The sequence below is a fragment of the Pseudomyrmex gracilis genome, unplaced genomic scaffold (assembly GCF_002006095.1).
Source record: "Pseudomyrmex gracilis isolate BER0280 unplaced genomic scaffold, ASM200609v1 scaffold_147, whole genome shotgun sequence".
NCBI classification, from domain to species: Eukaryota; Metazoa; Arthropoda; class Insecta; order Hymenoptera; family Formicidae; genus Pseudomyrmex; species Pseudomyrmex gracilis.
Window position 1 is genome coordinate 217,277 of NW_018020731.1, and position 15,375 is coordinate 232,651.

The window sequence follows — 15,375 nt, forward strand, 5'->3', positions numbered from 1 at the left end:
TAAACAGACCACCGACGAAAGAGGAGGAGGAAATGTCGAAGGGGGTCGGGGTGGCGAGGGAGAAGGGCGAGCGGATGGAAAAAGGAAACACGGTATACGTCGACATTGTTAAAAAGATTGTAGCGATGTTTTGCGATCGAGATGAGAACGGGAAAGAGCGGAAGAGGAAAAAGAGAGGAGAAACAAGAAGTAAGAAAGTATGATGGAAGTACTTTGGGATTTTCGCGAGGAGGGAAGATGAAATCTAGGGACGCGCGTCAGTCGAGCGTGAAAAGCCTCGATGGCGAACCTCCGTCTCGGCGAAGCTCCGTGAGTTTTCTCTCTATCTCTCTCTCTCTCTTGCTTTTTTCTTTTTTTTTTCTTTTTTTTTTACGCGCTTCATGGAGAAGCTGTCATTGCGGGCGGAATTGCCGAGTCGTCTGTTTTTTTTCTCTCTCTCTCTCTCTCGCTACTTTCAATCGCTAATGGTATTTTCGTTTGATCGCCCCGAGACGATTTATTTATCGCAATTATCGCGCGATCATAAACAACTCGCGCGAGAGAAGAAAGTTTCACTTCCGCTTTTTAAACCAGAGAAAAGCGTATTTTTGCAACCTGGTTTTTGAACATCGCGATTTCGGAATATCGGGAGAGAGAGAGAGAGACGCGCGAATTTTTTTCATTTGCACGTCTGCAAACTTCGGACGGGATTGAAAATACTCGCGCCTCCGGCCACCGCGTTCGTACCATTTCAATCGCGCGGTTGATTAACGGCGTAATTAACCGTATTTACCGTATCCGCTTTTAATTACGCGCGTTTCGAGAAACGGGGAGTACCGAAAAATTCGGACGCAGCGGCCGAAAAATGAACCGCGACGATGTAATCGGACCCGCGCCCGTAAACTCCCGAACGACGAGAGATCGCGAGATCCGACAGCTAAACTAATCACGCCGACGTGTTACAGCCTGTTGGGTCTTCCGGTAGCGCGAGAGACGCTACGGTAATAACGAATTACAACACGGCTTCTCTCCGTTCGTCGTGTGCTTTCATCGCGCGCGCGGCAACAACTCGGTTACACGCTTCTCGCCGCATCCTCGCGCGCGCGCACGCCGCGACGATAATTAATTCCCCGTTAAATGCAGAACGCGGTAGCTCGGTAACTTAATACGCGTCGTCGTGCACACCGCGCCTGTGTGATGCCGGATTATTAACGACCAACCTCCCCGGGCTATTCCCCCCCTTCTCTTTCTCCGGAGAGATGCGAACCATCTCGCGCCGCGTGCGCGCGCCAGAGTCACGTAATTCTCGCGACGCGACCTTATCAATGCGCGTTCTGATAACGCGTCTTGTCTCGCGCGCGTGTTATCGGCGCAATCTCCGACGCGTTTCGTCGGAGACGATTCGAAATTGAACGCATGAACTCGAACAGAGAACGAGTCGAAGGTAAATGACGAATAAACACACGCGACGCGCGGTGTTATCGTTTATCGTTTCTTCTCGATGAAGAGTTCGAGTTTTCCAAACTTTCCTCCGAACGCGCGAATCGTTTATCTCCGTATGGCAGACGCAGCCGACGTTCCGGCTAATCGGCAAAAAATTGCGGAACAAGCTGCGCCAATAAATCTCATTTCTATCGAAAGTACGAGGATAGGGACGCGACTTTGTCGACGGGATTTATCGAAAGAGGTGGCGTAGTGGATGTTTTTTTTTCTTTTTTTATTAACGTAAACCGAATAAAATATTGCGCGAGGGGAGATGAAATTTTTTTAATATTTTTCTCGCGACGCGCAAAGGAACAGGCGAGAAGTTCCGGTGTAAAACTAATAGTCTCTAATCAACGCTGTAATTACTGCGTTAAAACAAAAAAAAATTATATAAAAATAAAAAGCACGGTAATGTGTACACGTAAAGTCGTGTAATTTGGAATATGTTACAAGTTCCGTTTTCTGACGCGGCTCAAATTAACTCCACGGCACGAAATTCGTTGCCTTTACGGCCAACAGCTACGAGATTACTGATCGCGCACATCGCGACGACGTGTAGCGCGCTATATATTTTCACACAAATTAATGCGGTTAGCTGCATGTACACGCGAGGATGTGTGTATGTATATATGTATATATATATATATATATATACAGAGGCGTCTGGCACGTAAAGTGTTTTATCGCCACTGCAATGGTTTGACGTAGTACGCGCGTTAATTACTTTTGCTTTACGACTGGCGCGCGAGAGAGGGACGCGCAACGAAAATAAGAAAAAATTCGGGAGGAAAAGTAGCGGCGCCGCAGAATTACTCGCGTCCGATGGGTCCACGGGGAGGAGAGGGGATGCAAATTACCTACCTCCCCGTAACTTTTTATGATTATTTTCCGAGAGTTTTAACCGGGCGATCCTGCGACGGCGTTTTGCCACATAAAAGTTTTACGACTGGAAAGATTTCGCGTTTCCGCGGACCACGCGCTCGCGTCTGTAATTATTGCGTCGGTCATATCTGTCAAAATTTGTCAAAAAAATCCCACGTTTTTGTGGTGAAACAATTTGTAGATGTTATTTGCGAAAATGTGAGATAATTGACACGAGAGGAAGAATAATCTCAACAAAGAGAACAATCTCACCGCACAGTACCTACTCGTTCGTCCGATCGCTTCTCGACGATCCACATTTCCGAGGATTTCAGATCTTCGTCAACCCTCCGACAGAGGACCCAAGAGTCTATTTTTTTATTCGTGGTTCTGCGTTAAAGAATAATTTTTTTTTCTACAAATAATAAAACGCGCGCTAATGGCTGAAGCGACAATGTGTCCCGAAAATCCGCGGTCGTGGAGGGTTAACGCGGTTCTGCGAATTTTTTCGTCTATAACATCGAAAAATCATACTGATCCGAGTGAGAGAATCCGAGGATTCGTGGACTCGTCGAGGCGCCTCCCGAAGTGTCCCAAGTCGATCCTTGGGAGTCTTCACGTCGAATCATCAAGCCACCCATCTCTCCCCCCATCGTAATGGCTCCCTCGAGCGTGTTTCTTTCGGCAGATCGCCTGGGCCGCATGGGAAGAGCTTCCCGCAACTACACCATCGGCTGGGCCATGCACTGATGATGATCACCACGATGATGGCTACCGACGACGGAGATGGAGACGATAATCATCGCCCCCGGGATGATCGCGCGTGATTCTCTCGCTGCACCAATAAGCGCACCTTGTAAAAGGATCGCGTACACACATACACACACACACACACACATTCGCACACATTCACATTCACACAAAAACAGCACAAGTCAAATTCTTAGATCCTCGTGGGATCTTCTTGTTACACTTGATTATCTCGCATCGTTTCCTCGGACGATTTACATAATAGATACTCGTACGAGACGAATGCGGCGGGCAACGACCCGGGGAAAACTCTCTCACATGACAACTTACACACTTGGATGTCTCTTTGTTGTTCTTGAATAAAAAATCACATATATATATATACGCAGTTTTAGATGTGTATCGCGAAGTTGTATCGCGCGAAGAATATCGGATAAGACACGATCGCGTGTCCCGCTCTTCTCTAAAAAAAAAAAAAAAAAAAAAAAAAACAACGACGCGATCTTGTGGCGCTCATGTATGATGTAATAAAAATTCAAGCTGCCGTACACACAAAAAAAAACGTGACACGTACCGCCTGTAATGTTAATGATTTAAGTAACACATATATAAATACATAGTGTATGTGTCGAGATCGACACCCAACCGTCGATTCGTCGGAGATGAGTTTTTTCGTCGTTTTTTCCGCGACGCGGAAAATAACGTGAAAAAGAAATCGAAAGGACAATTTTTTTTTTTTTTTTTTTTTTTAGACTAGTTAACAACGGCAAATACTCGATTCCCGTTTGTCGCTTCCGAAAACGACCATCTAACCGGATTATTTAAATATTTATATACGGAAGAAGGGGAGTTCTCTCTTTAATTAATTCGCGACCAAATTTTCGTCCGCGTGCACGCGCGCCGAACGATCGGGCGATAAAATACATCGCTATATTGTTTTTCGATTGCGTTTTCACACCCGCGATTATTTTCTCAAATGTGTCGCTTTTTTTCTACACACACGCGCGCGCGATTTCCAATTTAAAGAGAAATAAATCACGTTTCTCCGATTAACATAGTCCGAGCACAAATCTCGTGACGACGAAACGAGCGACGAACTTTGACCCGATCGTTCCGCTCGGCGTGCGCGAGATATCGCTATAACAATATTTCTATAAGGTACTAACTTCGTTGTTTAAATTAATATAATTTTAATCGTATAGAGCTTAAATAAATAAATATATATATATATGTATACAAACCACAGTCACCTGTAAATATTGTCTTCGATGTCGTTTCTAATCGATCAAAATGAAACCTACGTGTGTTACAAAAAAAACCGGAGGAGAGAATGTTAGGATTTTATTGACGCGCGCGCGCGAGAGTAAAGGGTGAGAGCGTAATTGTCTCTGTGTGCATGCGCGTGCGGATGAGAGGGAGAGAAAGGAACGGAAGTGCGTGAGGGGATAATTACGCGGTTGAAGTCTTTAAAAATCGGATTCGCACATACACGTCGATTGTTTACCGTTTGTGTGTTTCGAAAACCAAAAGAATTTCCAGACTCGAGAGAAGTGTCTTCTGCGCCGTAAACATTGAGTTTGAAAAAAGAAATTAAGTCGAGAGAGACACGAATACTGGAATTTATGCGTCACTTAACGAACGTGTAACGATTTTCGATCTATTGAGAAATTCCGATAAATCGCGACGTGTTTTTTTATATTGTAGAAATTTTAATAATTTGACATGCGCGCGCAGTGTTTTTGTTTTTTTTTTTTAGTACAGCACGTAGTTGCGCAAAGGCGACAAGAAAAAAACAAAACAAGTTAGAAATATTGTGGTAGAGCTATTTTTGTCTCGCGGCCTTCCGAAAATGCCAAGTCCAACGTGTATCGTACGCATAATACGCACTTTTCTCTGTCACACGTATCGCAATTTTAAATATTACGCAAGTATACACGTACATGACACATACATACACACACATACACGCGAAAACTCAAAATGCACGCGCACGATCGAAGCCTTGCTGCTAGCCTTATCTCTGTAACACGAGGTTTAAATAAACTAAATGCTAAACGATATCACTGCGTTGTATTTATTGCGCAATCCCGAATCTGTTAGAACACGACGATTTATTTTCTACATATATGTGAAATATAAAAATTTCAAAAGAGATCTCAGCGGATGATCTGACGTTTAAATATTTGTCACATACTGTTCGGAAATTTTGTTTAAACTCTGCGTTTTCAAAAAAATAAACATTCCAATATTCGAACGGAAAAAGGATGCGATGCTCTTGCAAGTCACTAGCGCGGGTCGTTTTGCGAATGGATGACACGGATGTGATGTCGCAAAAAGGTACCAATCCATTAAACAAAAATAAAATTCTAAAATTTTACGTTCTACCAACTTATTTTCTGTATATAGTTTGCCTATCTAGTTTTGTTCTATCTAGTTTTGTTTCTGCTTTACCCAATGGTCTGTGAGCAGGAAGGTCTCGAGTTCGAATTCACATTTTCGAATTTTTCCGGGCCTCTTTCATTTCGAGTTGATCGTTAGATTGGCGAATTGAATCGGACCTCAAAAAATTAATTCGAGTGTAATTTCGAAAAAATCTCCTTCTCTCACAAGGCGATCTTCTTTTTTCTTCTTCTTTGCATATATAGCGTACGCCCCTGTGCACGTGGAGGAGCAAAAGCCACAAGGCGATCTTAGTCATAACATCTGAGCGCAAGCCCGACACAGATGGGCCACGCCTACTGTGAAAAGACGATCGTATTGGTGATAGTAGTCTACTACACACCTCCTCTTTACGCTGAGAATACGTAACGACTAATAGACTGCGTTCGGAGTTACGCATATACGCGCATTTATCTATAGTACACGTTATGTACAGTATAGATAAATGCGCGCATACGCGTAACTCAGAACGCAGCCTTAGACTGGCGTATGGACTAACCGAAAATCTGAACCACAAACGTAAACAAGAATTATCTTTTTTTTTTCGTAAGTTTCTGAACAAACCGAAGGCGCAAAGTTCCATTTTTCTCACTCTTCTTAGGATAACGGCCGAGTACACTACTACTTCTTCTAACTTCTCAACGTAGATTCAAGTTTATTAAACAAATTCGATTTCAAACGATTTCTATCGGCATCCGCGAAAATTGTCTCGCCCTCGCCTTGCTCAAACGTGGCCATCCAGCTACGGTAAGAAGTAAACAATCTCAATTTTGGAAAGCGTTGTTCCTCGCTCGTCGTTCTTCGCCGCCATTACGGTGTGGACCACGTGCACGCAACAGCCGTTTCCTTTGCTAGAAGCCGCCATCGACGGACGTCGCCACTCGGTACAGCAGAGATAAGAAGGAGATATAATCTGAGTAACAATTCTCAGATTATATTCTTCTGTCTTTTTTAATTATGTAAGTTGTCAAATCCGATTTTTTTATTTCTCTCCCGTTTCATTCGGGACGGAACACGTGTTCACTCATCGAGGAGCTGAGATTATTCGATTCGCTCCTCAACACACGCACACACATGTACGCGAATTTTACTTTGTTTGTTCATGCAAAAAGACTGTGAAACGAGAACTTCCTTCCCGTTAAAAACGTGTTTCAATCGGCGACAGTTTCCACGTTTCAGTTCCGCAGAAAGCATCTTTAAGGTAAATGTCCCAGTGATTAAACGTGTCCCAGTACTTAAACACTCACTCGAATTTTCATTTATATTAAACTATTTTACTGATATTTACAATAAACAAAAGTTTTATTAATATTTTTAATTGTATTATTATTAAAACATTGTAATAAAAGTTTTCTAAACAGTAGATGTGATAAAGAAAAAAATAGTTTTTGAGAGTAGTAGCAAATTTATTGCGTTTCCAACTCTTACGTTAGCGGTTTGCGTAAGACAAAGTATATTCTTCTTAAGGTTATAATTAAATACACAAAATAAACTTTGTGTTCAGCAAAGATTTTTCAAACTCAGTATAGACTATAGATTGATAAAAAACTTTGTTCTATCTTTAATTTTTAGTTATAATAATTAAATTATCGTGTTTATGTACTGGTACGAGAATCTGCCGGCGGCGGAGTTGTTAAACACTTGATTCATCATAGCGTAGTGTAAGAATTTTATAAGACATGCAAAATATCGTATATTATATCTAAATTGTACGAATCGAGTCGAGGGCTGGTCCTTCGTACGCGATCATGTGCGATCATATGCGATCATATGATCATCGATGCGAAGGTAAATCGAGGGCCAGCGCCGCTCGCTACAGAGCCGAAACGAATGAGTCGCTTTCTGGCAATTTTGGAAATCGGTCGATTTACTCTTGAATTGTACTGCTCGCTAATAAGGAAAGATTGTAATCGTGAATTATAGTTGGTGCGGTATCGTGGTTGATCAATCAGATCAGAGGGAGTTGTATGGGGGCAATTATTAAATTCAGTGTTCTATTCTTAAATATACTGTTTAAAAACTATAATTGAATCTGTGTACTTGCCTGATTTTCTACGCGTCCTTGGAAACCTGCTCGTCCTACAAAATAAATATCTTACAAATAAAATAACTTACCTTAGACTTACTAGTACAGTAGTTAGTCTTGCATACACGTATTGAGTGATATTTGTGCGACAAAATATAATTTACAACAAATCAGTTAGTAGTTTTGTGTTTTCATGGTTTCATTTTATCTAAACGTACTAAAATAATATTTTAACTAAAATATTTAAATATTATATGATAAAGTAGATGACTTGTTTTCATAACCTTATCAAAAGGTTATGAAACTCTAAGTAAAATCTAGTTTTGTATAATCTTCAAATTTTTTAGTGATTTGTAATAAATCTATAACTTTTCATGGAATAAAATGCATGAATAATTTTTTTCCTGTTCTATATTGTCGTGTTAATAATAGCGTTTAAGTACTGGGACAAGATAGTTTAAGTATTGGGACAAGTTAGAAAACCTGTTTAAGCACTGGGCCATAGCAGGTATGTTAGAATTCGATTAATTTACTTTGTTTTTCTTTATAAACCAGCTCTTTAAAGCTTTATTTAGTGAAAATATAGTCTGGTTTTTTAAATAAATACTAATACTCACCAACAAAAGTTAAATTATACGAGTATGATTTGTATAAGTTAAACAGCTCTCTTAAACGTTTAAGTATTGGGACATTTACCTTACGCGAATTTTACTTTGTTTGTTCATGCAAAAAGACTGTGAAACGAGAACTTCCTTCCCGTTAAAAACGTGTTTCAATCGGCGACAGTTTCCACGTTCTAGTTCCGCAGAAAGCATCTTTACGTTTCATAAAACTGCGCTGCTACAACTACGGGACATAAAAGAGAGAGAATGCACGACCGTCCTTGAATGCCGGCACACATCCTGTCATACAATATTTACCTTTTATCTTGCCGGAAGAAAAGGGAAGGGGGGAGTGGGAAAGGAACGTCACCCGGGATGTTTTCAATAAATGTCTCCTGCTGTCGTGTGTCTTGTATTTTAAGTGTTCTTTATTCTTTGTAAAATCATACAGCAAAAGCGATCGGATCTACACAGTGTAGTGAAGCGCGAGATACAAGTGAAGTGAACGTTCGCCGGACGAACGACGGCCGGAGTCGGAGCTTTCAAAGCGCGACTCGATCAACCCTTAACTTAAAACGTACTGTTTTTTTTATCGTTTAGAAAAAACACCGGAAGTCATACTTGAAGAATTGTCATAAACAAAAACAAAAAAAAAAAAAAAAAAGAGAACTCACAAGCGCGCCGACGAGCAAAGGTATTTGTTTGAAACAATTCGAACCGCATTCCTTCTCTGGAATTGTGATTTTTCTCGATTTTTGTCGGTGAATTGCGTTCGATTTTACGATCATATTTATTTGTTTACGTTTAGGGTTTTGCAAAGGGTTGACGCGCGCCGTCGATTTGTCCGCACAAACTCGAAGGTACATACATCCGTTCCGTTGGTTTTTTTTTTTTTATTTTTTTAATTTTTTTTTCGTTTTGTTTGTCTCTGGCTGAAAATTCGATTGGCCTCGCGAACGAGCCTCGCGAGGGCCTCTCGTATGAAAATCGTTTTCGCTAAAAAAAAGAAGGGAAAGAAAAAAATACGCCGTGTCCCCCCCGATCCTTCCGCCGTGCATGCGGAGAGGATGGTGATGACTCGGTTAACTTAACAACTAAATTCCGACGAAAATACAAGGGCGATTAAAATGCAAATACACGTATTACCTAAGATCCTAATAAAAACTAGAAGTGTTTCTCTCGTGTGATTATAATTTATTCCAAAATATATGTTACCTAACACGATTATCGGTAATCACGCGCGGCCACGCGTGTGTGTGAGTGGCAATCAAATGTGTGTCTCCAATTGAGATGAGATTTCTCATTCGTGTATATGTGTGTGTGTGTGTGTGTGTGATGAAACAAATGGCTTTTATACAAATAGCTCTGTGGTACATAAAGTTTGATTTCTCCTACTACATTATTAGGTATAATATATATATTCATTTATGTATATATATATATATATATAATATACATATAATTTTTTTTGTATATATATTATATACTTTTATAATATAGCTAATAAATAATAATATCCTTAATAGTTCGTCAGTTAATTTTCTGTGAAACTCCGCCTATCCGGCGCTTAAAATACGAAATATCGCTTACACGTTATTACACGCTCTTCGCACATTCGGAATTTTTTTTTTTCCCTAAACGAACGACGTCTTTTCTTCTTCGTCTTCTTCTCGTCTCCCTTACGTGTATATGTGTGTTATTTTTTATTTTTTTTTTTTGTGTCACTTTGCGTATTCTATTTATTCTTACATTATTTAAATGATTTACCGTAATGGTATGTGGCGTACTTTAAAGTTACTGGTTGCACTTACTTCCTGGGTATATCACCTGCCGCCGGCGGGAAAATCGCGCTCCCCGCGGTTGTAACTTCTCCTTCCTTGTTTTTTTGTTTTTTTTTATTTAAAAAGCTTAAAAACCACTGTTACTTAAGCTAAAAACGAACGCTAAACGCAACGGCGGCGCGTTTGTGTGTAACACGTCGTCTCGTCTTGTTTTTTTTTTTTTTTCTTGTCGAGCCTGCTCTAAGAAAGCGCGCCGCTCCTCTCTTGCACACGAGGCCACCTCGACACCTCGTCTGTGTGTATATGTGTGTGTGTGTACGCGTCCTAAAAAACTACGCGCGTAAATGCAATCAGTAGCGTATTTGTTTTTGGTTTTTTTTTTTCCCTATGTGAGTCATCGGTTCCTCTCGGAAGCTCTTCCTACAAAAACAACCTCAGAACTTCGGAACTCCTCTTTGAAAAGTTTATTTCTTAAGCTATTTAGCCGGATTACGAGTGTGAAAAACAGTGTGTTTGAAAACGTGTGTGACTCTCGAAATGATCGCGCGACCACGAGGGACAGAAGGGAACGTCCGCCTTTCGTGAGAAACTTGTAGGTAAATGCGCTCATCTCTGTGTATTTTACGTACGTGTGTATGTGTGTCTTCTGCAAATGCGTTTGTGTACTGGGAAACTTGCGTGATGCAAAACGTCGGTGTTGGCGATCATTTTCGCCAGTGTGACTCGCGAGATAGTGCGGTAGGAGAATTTACGCGGTGATCGTTAAAAATGATAGCAAAGACTGTGATCGATGACCGTAAGAGCCGCAATTAACGTCGCTTGCTCGTGCGACAGTTTTTTTTTTCTCAACAGCGTCAAACCGAAACGGTTCCTAAAAGGTTTCGAATGCACGGGGGATCTATATTAATTTTTTATTTTTAGGAATTTTGATCTCAATTCAAGAGGGCCGCCGAAACCTGAACACCCGTAGACCCAAAATAGTTTTTTTTTTTTTTTTTTTTTTTTTNNTNTTTNTTNGTNTTTCTGCGCTCTCGTATCTTGCCACAGTCATTCTTTCGGATCGATCGCGAAGGATCTTCAGATATCCAGATCCAGCAAACGTTCCACAAACGTCACTTCTGTACGGAGGATCGCGGCTCTAGTCCTACATTCGCGCAATCCTAATTAATTAATTACTTGTGTAGCTAGACGTAGCTGTTCGTTTTTTTTAGCTTTAAATCTCTCACAAAAAAACGCGAATTATAAATACACTTTTTCCTAATTTTTCGATTTTTTGATTTTAATTTGGTTTAAAATTTTTTTGGTACTTTTTTGTTCTCTTGTGGAACCCCCAAAATCGACTCCCATCCCGCGACGAATGACAGACGATTGACCGACTGACTGACTGTTAAGATGTCCGGTGTGTTTGCAAAATGTATAAACGCGATATTCACGGGGGACGTTTCTTCGATAGCGACCTAGCACCGTTCTTTTATTATGAATACTCGTCCAAGACTTCGTCGGGAACGACAGTCGATCAACAATTTACGATTCCTCCGCTACGAGGTAACAACACCGGCGGCGCGCGCGCGCGCGTGCATCTTTTTCCCGTACGTTTCAGCTACGAGCGTGAAAGTTTAAGTTTCGCGTGGCAGTTTCCGTTTGATCTCTCTCGTCTCTCGCATGCCGACTCGAACATTTCCCTCCCTTCTCTCTTCGACTTTGTGGCAGCTTTTGAACAATGTTTTCTCTCTCTCTCTCTTTCTTTTTTTTTTTTTTTACCTTTCGGTGGCTGCCGAACAAGCTGAACATTAAGACACATCTACACGGAGAAATAGAGTTTCGCTATATTATTTATTTATTTATTTATTTTTTTATTCTTTTTTTGGTTCATCTAACGAGCAAACAGTGTTAATTAGAGTTTATGTATATTTTATATAGATAATAATTGTAATAATAATAATAATAATAATTCGTAATATCAATTCATCCCAACAACAAGTTTCAGTTATCATATGATAGTATTTTTGTTTTTTTTTCTCTCTCTCTTCCTCGTTTCTCTACGACTTCTCTCTCGTCTCCTTATCTCTTCTCTTTCGCCCCCTTCGTCTCTTTCCTCTTCGATCTCTCCGCGATATATACTTTCTTTCCTCATTAATATATATCTCTGTTTATTATATATATCTTTTATTTAGTTTTTTTTTGTTTTATATATATGTATAGACTGATATCAACACGTATAACATCGACTTTATTTGTTAAATCAAGTGTTTTTTTTCGTGGAGAAGATTGTGGCTGCTTTTCGATTATCGCGCGCCCGCTAATTACAAACTCTCTTTTTTTTTTGTTTTTAAATATACGCGACAAACAAGTTACCGGACCGCAAAACTTGACGACGATCCGACCAGTCGAACTCTTTTTTTTTCTTTTTTTTTTTTTTTTAGGTTTCGGCGTTTTATCAGTGAACTATCTTGCGCTTCTCTCGCATCTTTCAAAACTCGTCCTCGACGAGGACATGAAATTTCGAGGCTTCACTTCCCCCCTTCGAGCTTCGACATGTTCGGTGACGAGTATTCGTGTTTTTTTGTTTTTTTTTGTTTTTGTAAATCCCTTCGCTGCGTGTGGTTCCGCGGCGGAACTTTATTCTCTCTCGCGAGTGAATGTAAAATCGATTTTTCCGTAGCTAGGACAGCTTTGCTCTGAGAAACTCTGTCTGTGTTCTTTAATATTCAGTATTCATTTAATATTCAATTCCTTTTTATAGACAAGCTTGTGCGCGCAGAATTGTCTGCTATGGAAAATGTTCGATTAATCGAACGAATAAGGTCCCGCCGCTCTCTCTTTCTCTCTCTCTCGCGTCGCAAATCCGACCGGGAAGATACGCGCGTGTCCGAGAAATATGTCAGCGTCGACTGAATTTTTTTAAATTTAAACGCCGTTTTTAAAAAAACAAATTTGAAAACGCTGTCACTTACCTCGTTTTGCAGTTCGGAGAAGAGGGGCAGCGAAAGGATTTCTTCTTTCCCTAAAATTGTCTTTCTATCCTGATTTTTTCTTTTCATTTAATATTTTCTAAAGCCGGTTTCCGCTCAAGTCGCGCGCGCGTTTTTTCCTCTCCAAAAAGTGAGTCGCGCTTTTCCTGGATTATCGCTCGCACGCTAAGGTTCTAACGATGTAAGTTCGACGGACAAGGCTTGGTTGTGTTAATAACGCGATGAGCAGAACGCGGAGGAAAAAGGATTGTGTATGTGTGTGTGTGTATATATATGTATATATATGTGTTATTACGATTAAGAACGATGGCGTGCGCCGAAAGTAGACACGGAACGTCTTTTCCGCGCCCGTAAAAAAAAAAAAGACAGGCGGATCGAGAGAAATGAATAGGAGAAGACTCATTCTCCGCGGCAATTATTATCATTCTCTTCGCGATTACGAGAGAAAAAATGTTCGATTTTCGCTGTTTATTTTCCTCGAGGAAATCGTCTCTCTCTTTCTCTTATTGACAATTGAAACACGTCGAAGTTTTTTTTCTTCCGCGCGGAATGAGTTTTTTTTATTTTTCCTATAAATATCATCTTTTAAAAACTTATCCTTCGGAAAGAGACGCGATACTTTCAATCGCTATAGATTCAAGACACAAGACCCGAGAAGAAAAACCTCAAACGAATTTTCTTCCTCTCTCTCGTGCGCATTCATCATTTGAAGACGCTTTTTTTTTTTTTTTTTTTTTTTTTTTTTNNTTCTTTACTTCCTCGCGCTTCTAGAGTTTCATCTTCTATCCCGCACCTATATTTCTTCTCGTTTTGTCCTCAGGAATCGCTTACTTACGAGGTAGAGGGTGATGTTCTCGCGCTCCTTTCCCTTTCTTTCGTTCGCTGGTTTTTTTTTGTTTGGTTTTTTCTCGATAACAATAATTGTAATACAAAAAACACTTTTCGCTTCTCGCGAGAGCTCGCGAGAACTCGCGTAACGATGCGTGGCAGTATTTTCAAGTAAGTAAAACAGTGGGTACGATATGATACGTAGGCGGTGTAATGGCCTGTTCGGAGCCGTCCCCGAGCGACTTACGCGACGGCCGTTAACCTCTTTACGGCGACGGAAGAAGGTCGAGAACGCGATATCTCGGAGGGAACGACGCTGGTGCTTCTAAACGTCGGGCTTCAGACGGAGATGAGAAGAGGGAAGGGGGAGGAAAAGGAGAAGGAGTAAACGCCCTGTTCGCCCCCGAGATACGTTTCTCTCGCCGCGACGACGTTGACGTGTTTGCGCCGTCTATCTGTCGGCATCGATTCGATTTCGCGAGGAATTTGCGGAATCGATACGGCGGCGACGCTAACTGACAATTAAACCGACCGAACCCTCCGAGGATCCTCCGATCGGACGTCTGAAGGATGTACGAGAGAGAGAGGATTCGCAAAAGCGCAGGATTGAAAATCCTGTTGTGTATTTTCTTCCGGAGATCCGGACAGAATCCGATACAGGTTCCAATTTCTGGGGATCCCCGAGGGTTGCGGATCTCCCGCGCGCGTTTTCCACCAAGGATGAATTTCTTAGCGCGCGGAAGCGCGCGCTCGTCTCGCTAATGAATCGAAAAGAACGTTGCTGCTTTTATTGGCGTTGTTAATTGAAAAGGACCGATCGATAACTCTGGTTTTATTTACCGGCGTCGCTTCCAGAGAGGGAAATGTCTCCGGACGATTCGGGGCGCGGTGTACAAAATTGTAGAAGATTCCGTGGTGGAGTCTTGCGAGGTCTCTCTTCTTCTTCTTCTTCTTCTTCTTTTTTGTCTTCTTCTTAATATTATTCGAAGCTTAGATTTTCGTCGATTCTACAGAACGACGTGTGAAGGTAAAATCGCGCGATTCATCGATCGATCGCGCGCGACTGAGTTTGCGTCGAGGAAAAATTGCAAATTTCGCGCGTTTTGTATTTTCAATAAAAAGAAAAGAGCCAAACAATGTTGATACAATCTCGGATATGATCGATGGTTGCGGAATCGCGATTTTACTCACTCGTCGCTAATTAGTCGCGCGATCTATACAGGATGCGGATGTTTTTTTTTTTTTTTTTTTTTGTGTCTCTCGTTGCCGTTGTAACTCGAAGTAGGTTCCTCGAAATCTCTAAACCTCTCTTTCTCCTCTGCTTCTCTCTTCCTTTCATCTTCTTTAATCCACACGCCTATCTCCGTGTTTCTCAATAAATTTATTTAAATTACTTGGTACGATTAACCATTTTTATTTGGTACGATTAACGCTTCTAACCCGTAAAATTGTCCCGCTATACGTCCACGGACGAGATTAATCAATAAATAATAGGCTATCCTGGCTGGTTTTCTGAGGCCGTGCGATCGTGAACGCCCGGTCGTCTTGCTTATTTTTTTCCTCGCCGAGAGTTTCCTTTCGTGCGTCGTGCGATCGCTCACGTCAAAAATCGATCGGACACCATTCCTGTCACATTTTTTTTTTTTTTTTTT

The 15,375-nt window shown here is 41.1% G+C and overlaps 2 protein-coding genes across 9 annotated transcripts in view; both read left to right on the top strand.

The window, feature by feature from the left end:
- Positions 1-5,135, top strand: part of LOC109857153 (tropomodulin) — a 49,121-nt gene extending 43,986 nt beyond the window's left edge. For 4 of the 7 annotated variants that reach the window (XR_002250460.1, XR_002250461.1, XR_002250463.1 and 1 more), the window contains exon 11: positions 3,014-3,045. Coding sequence is in view for 1 of the 7 variants with exons in the window: in XM_020433205.1 (XP_020288794.1) it covers positions 3,014-3,075 (62 nt within the window). In the remaining 6 variants the exon portion in view is untranslated. Of the gene's footprint in view, positions 1-3,013 lie in introns of all 7 variants that reach the window. The other 3 variants (XM_020433204.1, XM_020433207.1, XM_020433205.1) reach the window with 1 other exon arrangement.
- A 993-nt stretch (positions 5,136-6,128) lies between these two features.
- LOC109857148 (transcription factor E4F1-like) overlaps positions 6,129-15,375 on the top strand; it is a 16,500-nt gene continuing 7,253 nt past the window's right edge. Inside the window, exon 1 of one of the 2 annotated variants that reach the window (XM_020433198.1) lies at positions 6,129-6,473. The gene's annotated coding sequence lies outside the window, so the exon portion shown is untranslated. The remainder of the gene's footprint in view (positions 6,474-15,375) is intronic. The other variant, XM_020433200.1, reaches the window with a different exon arrangement.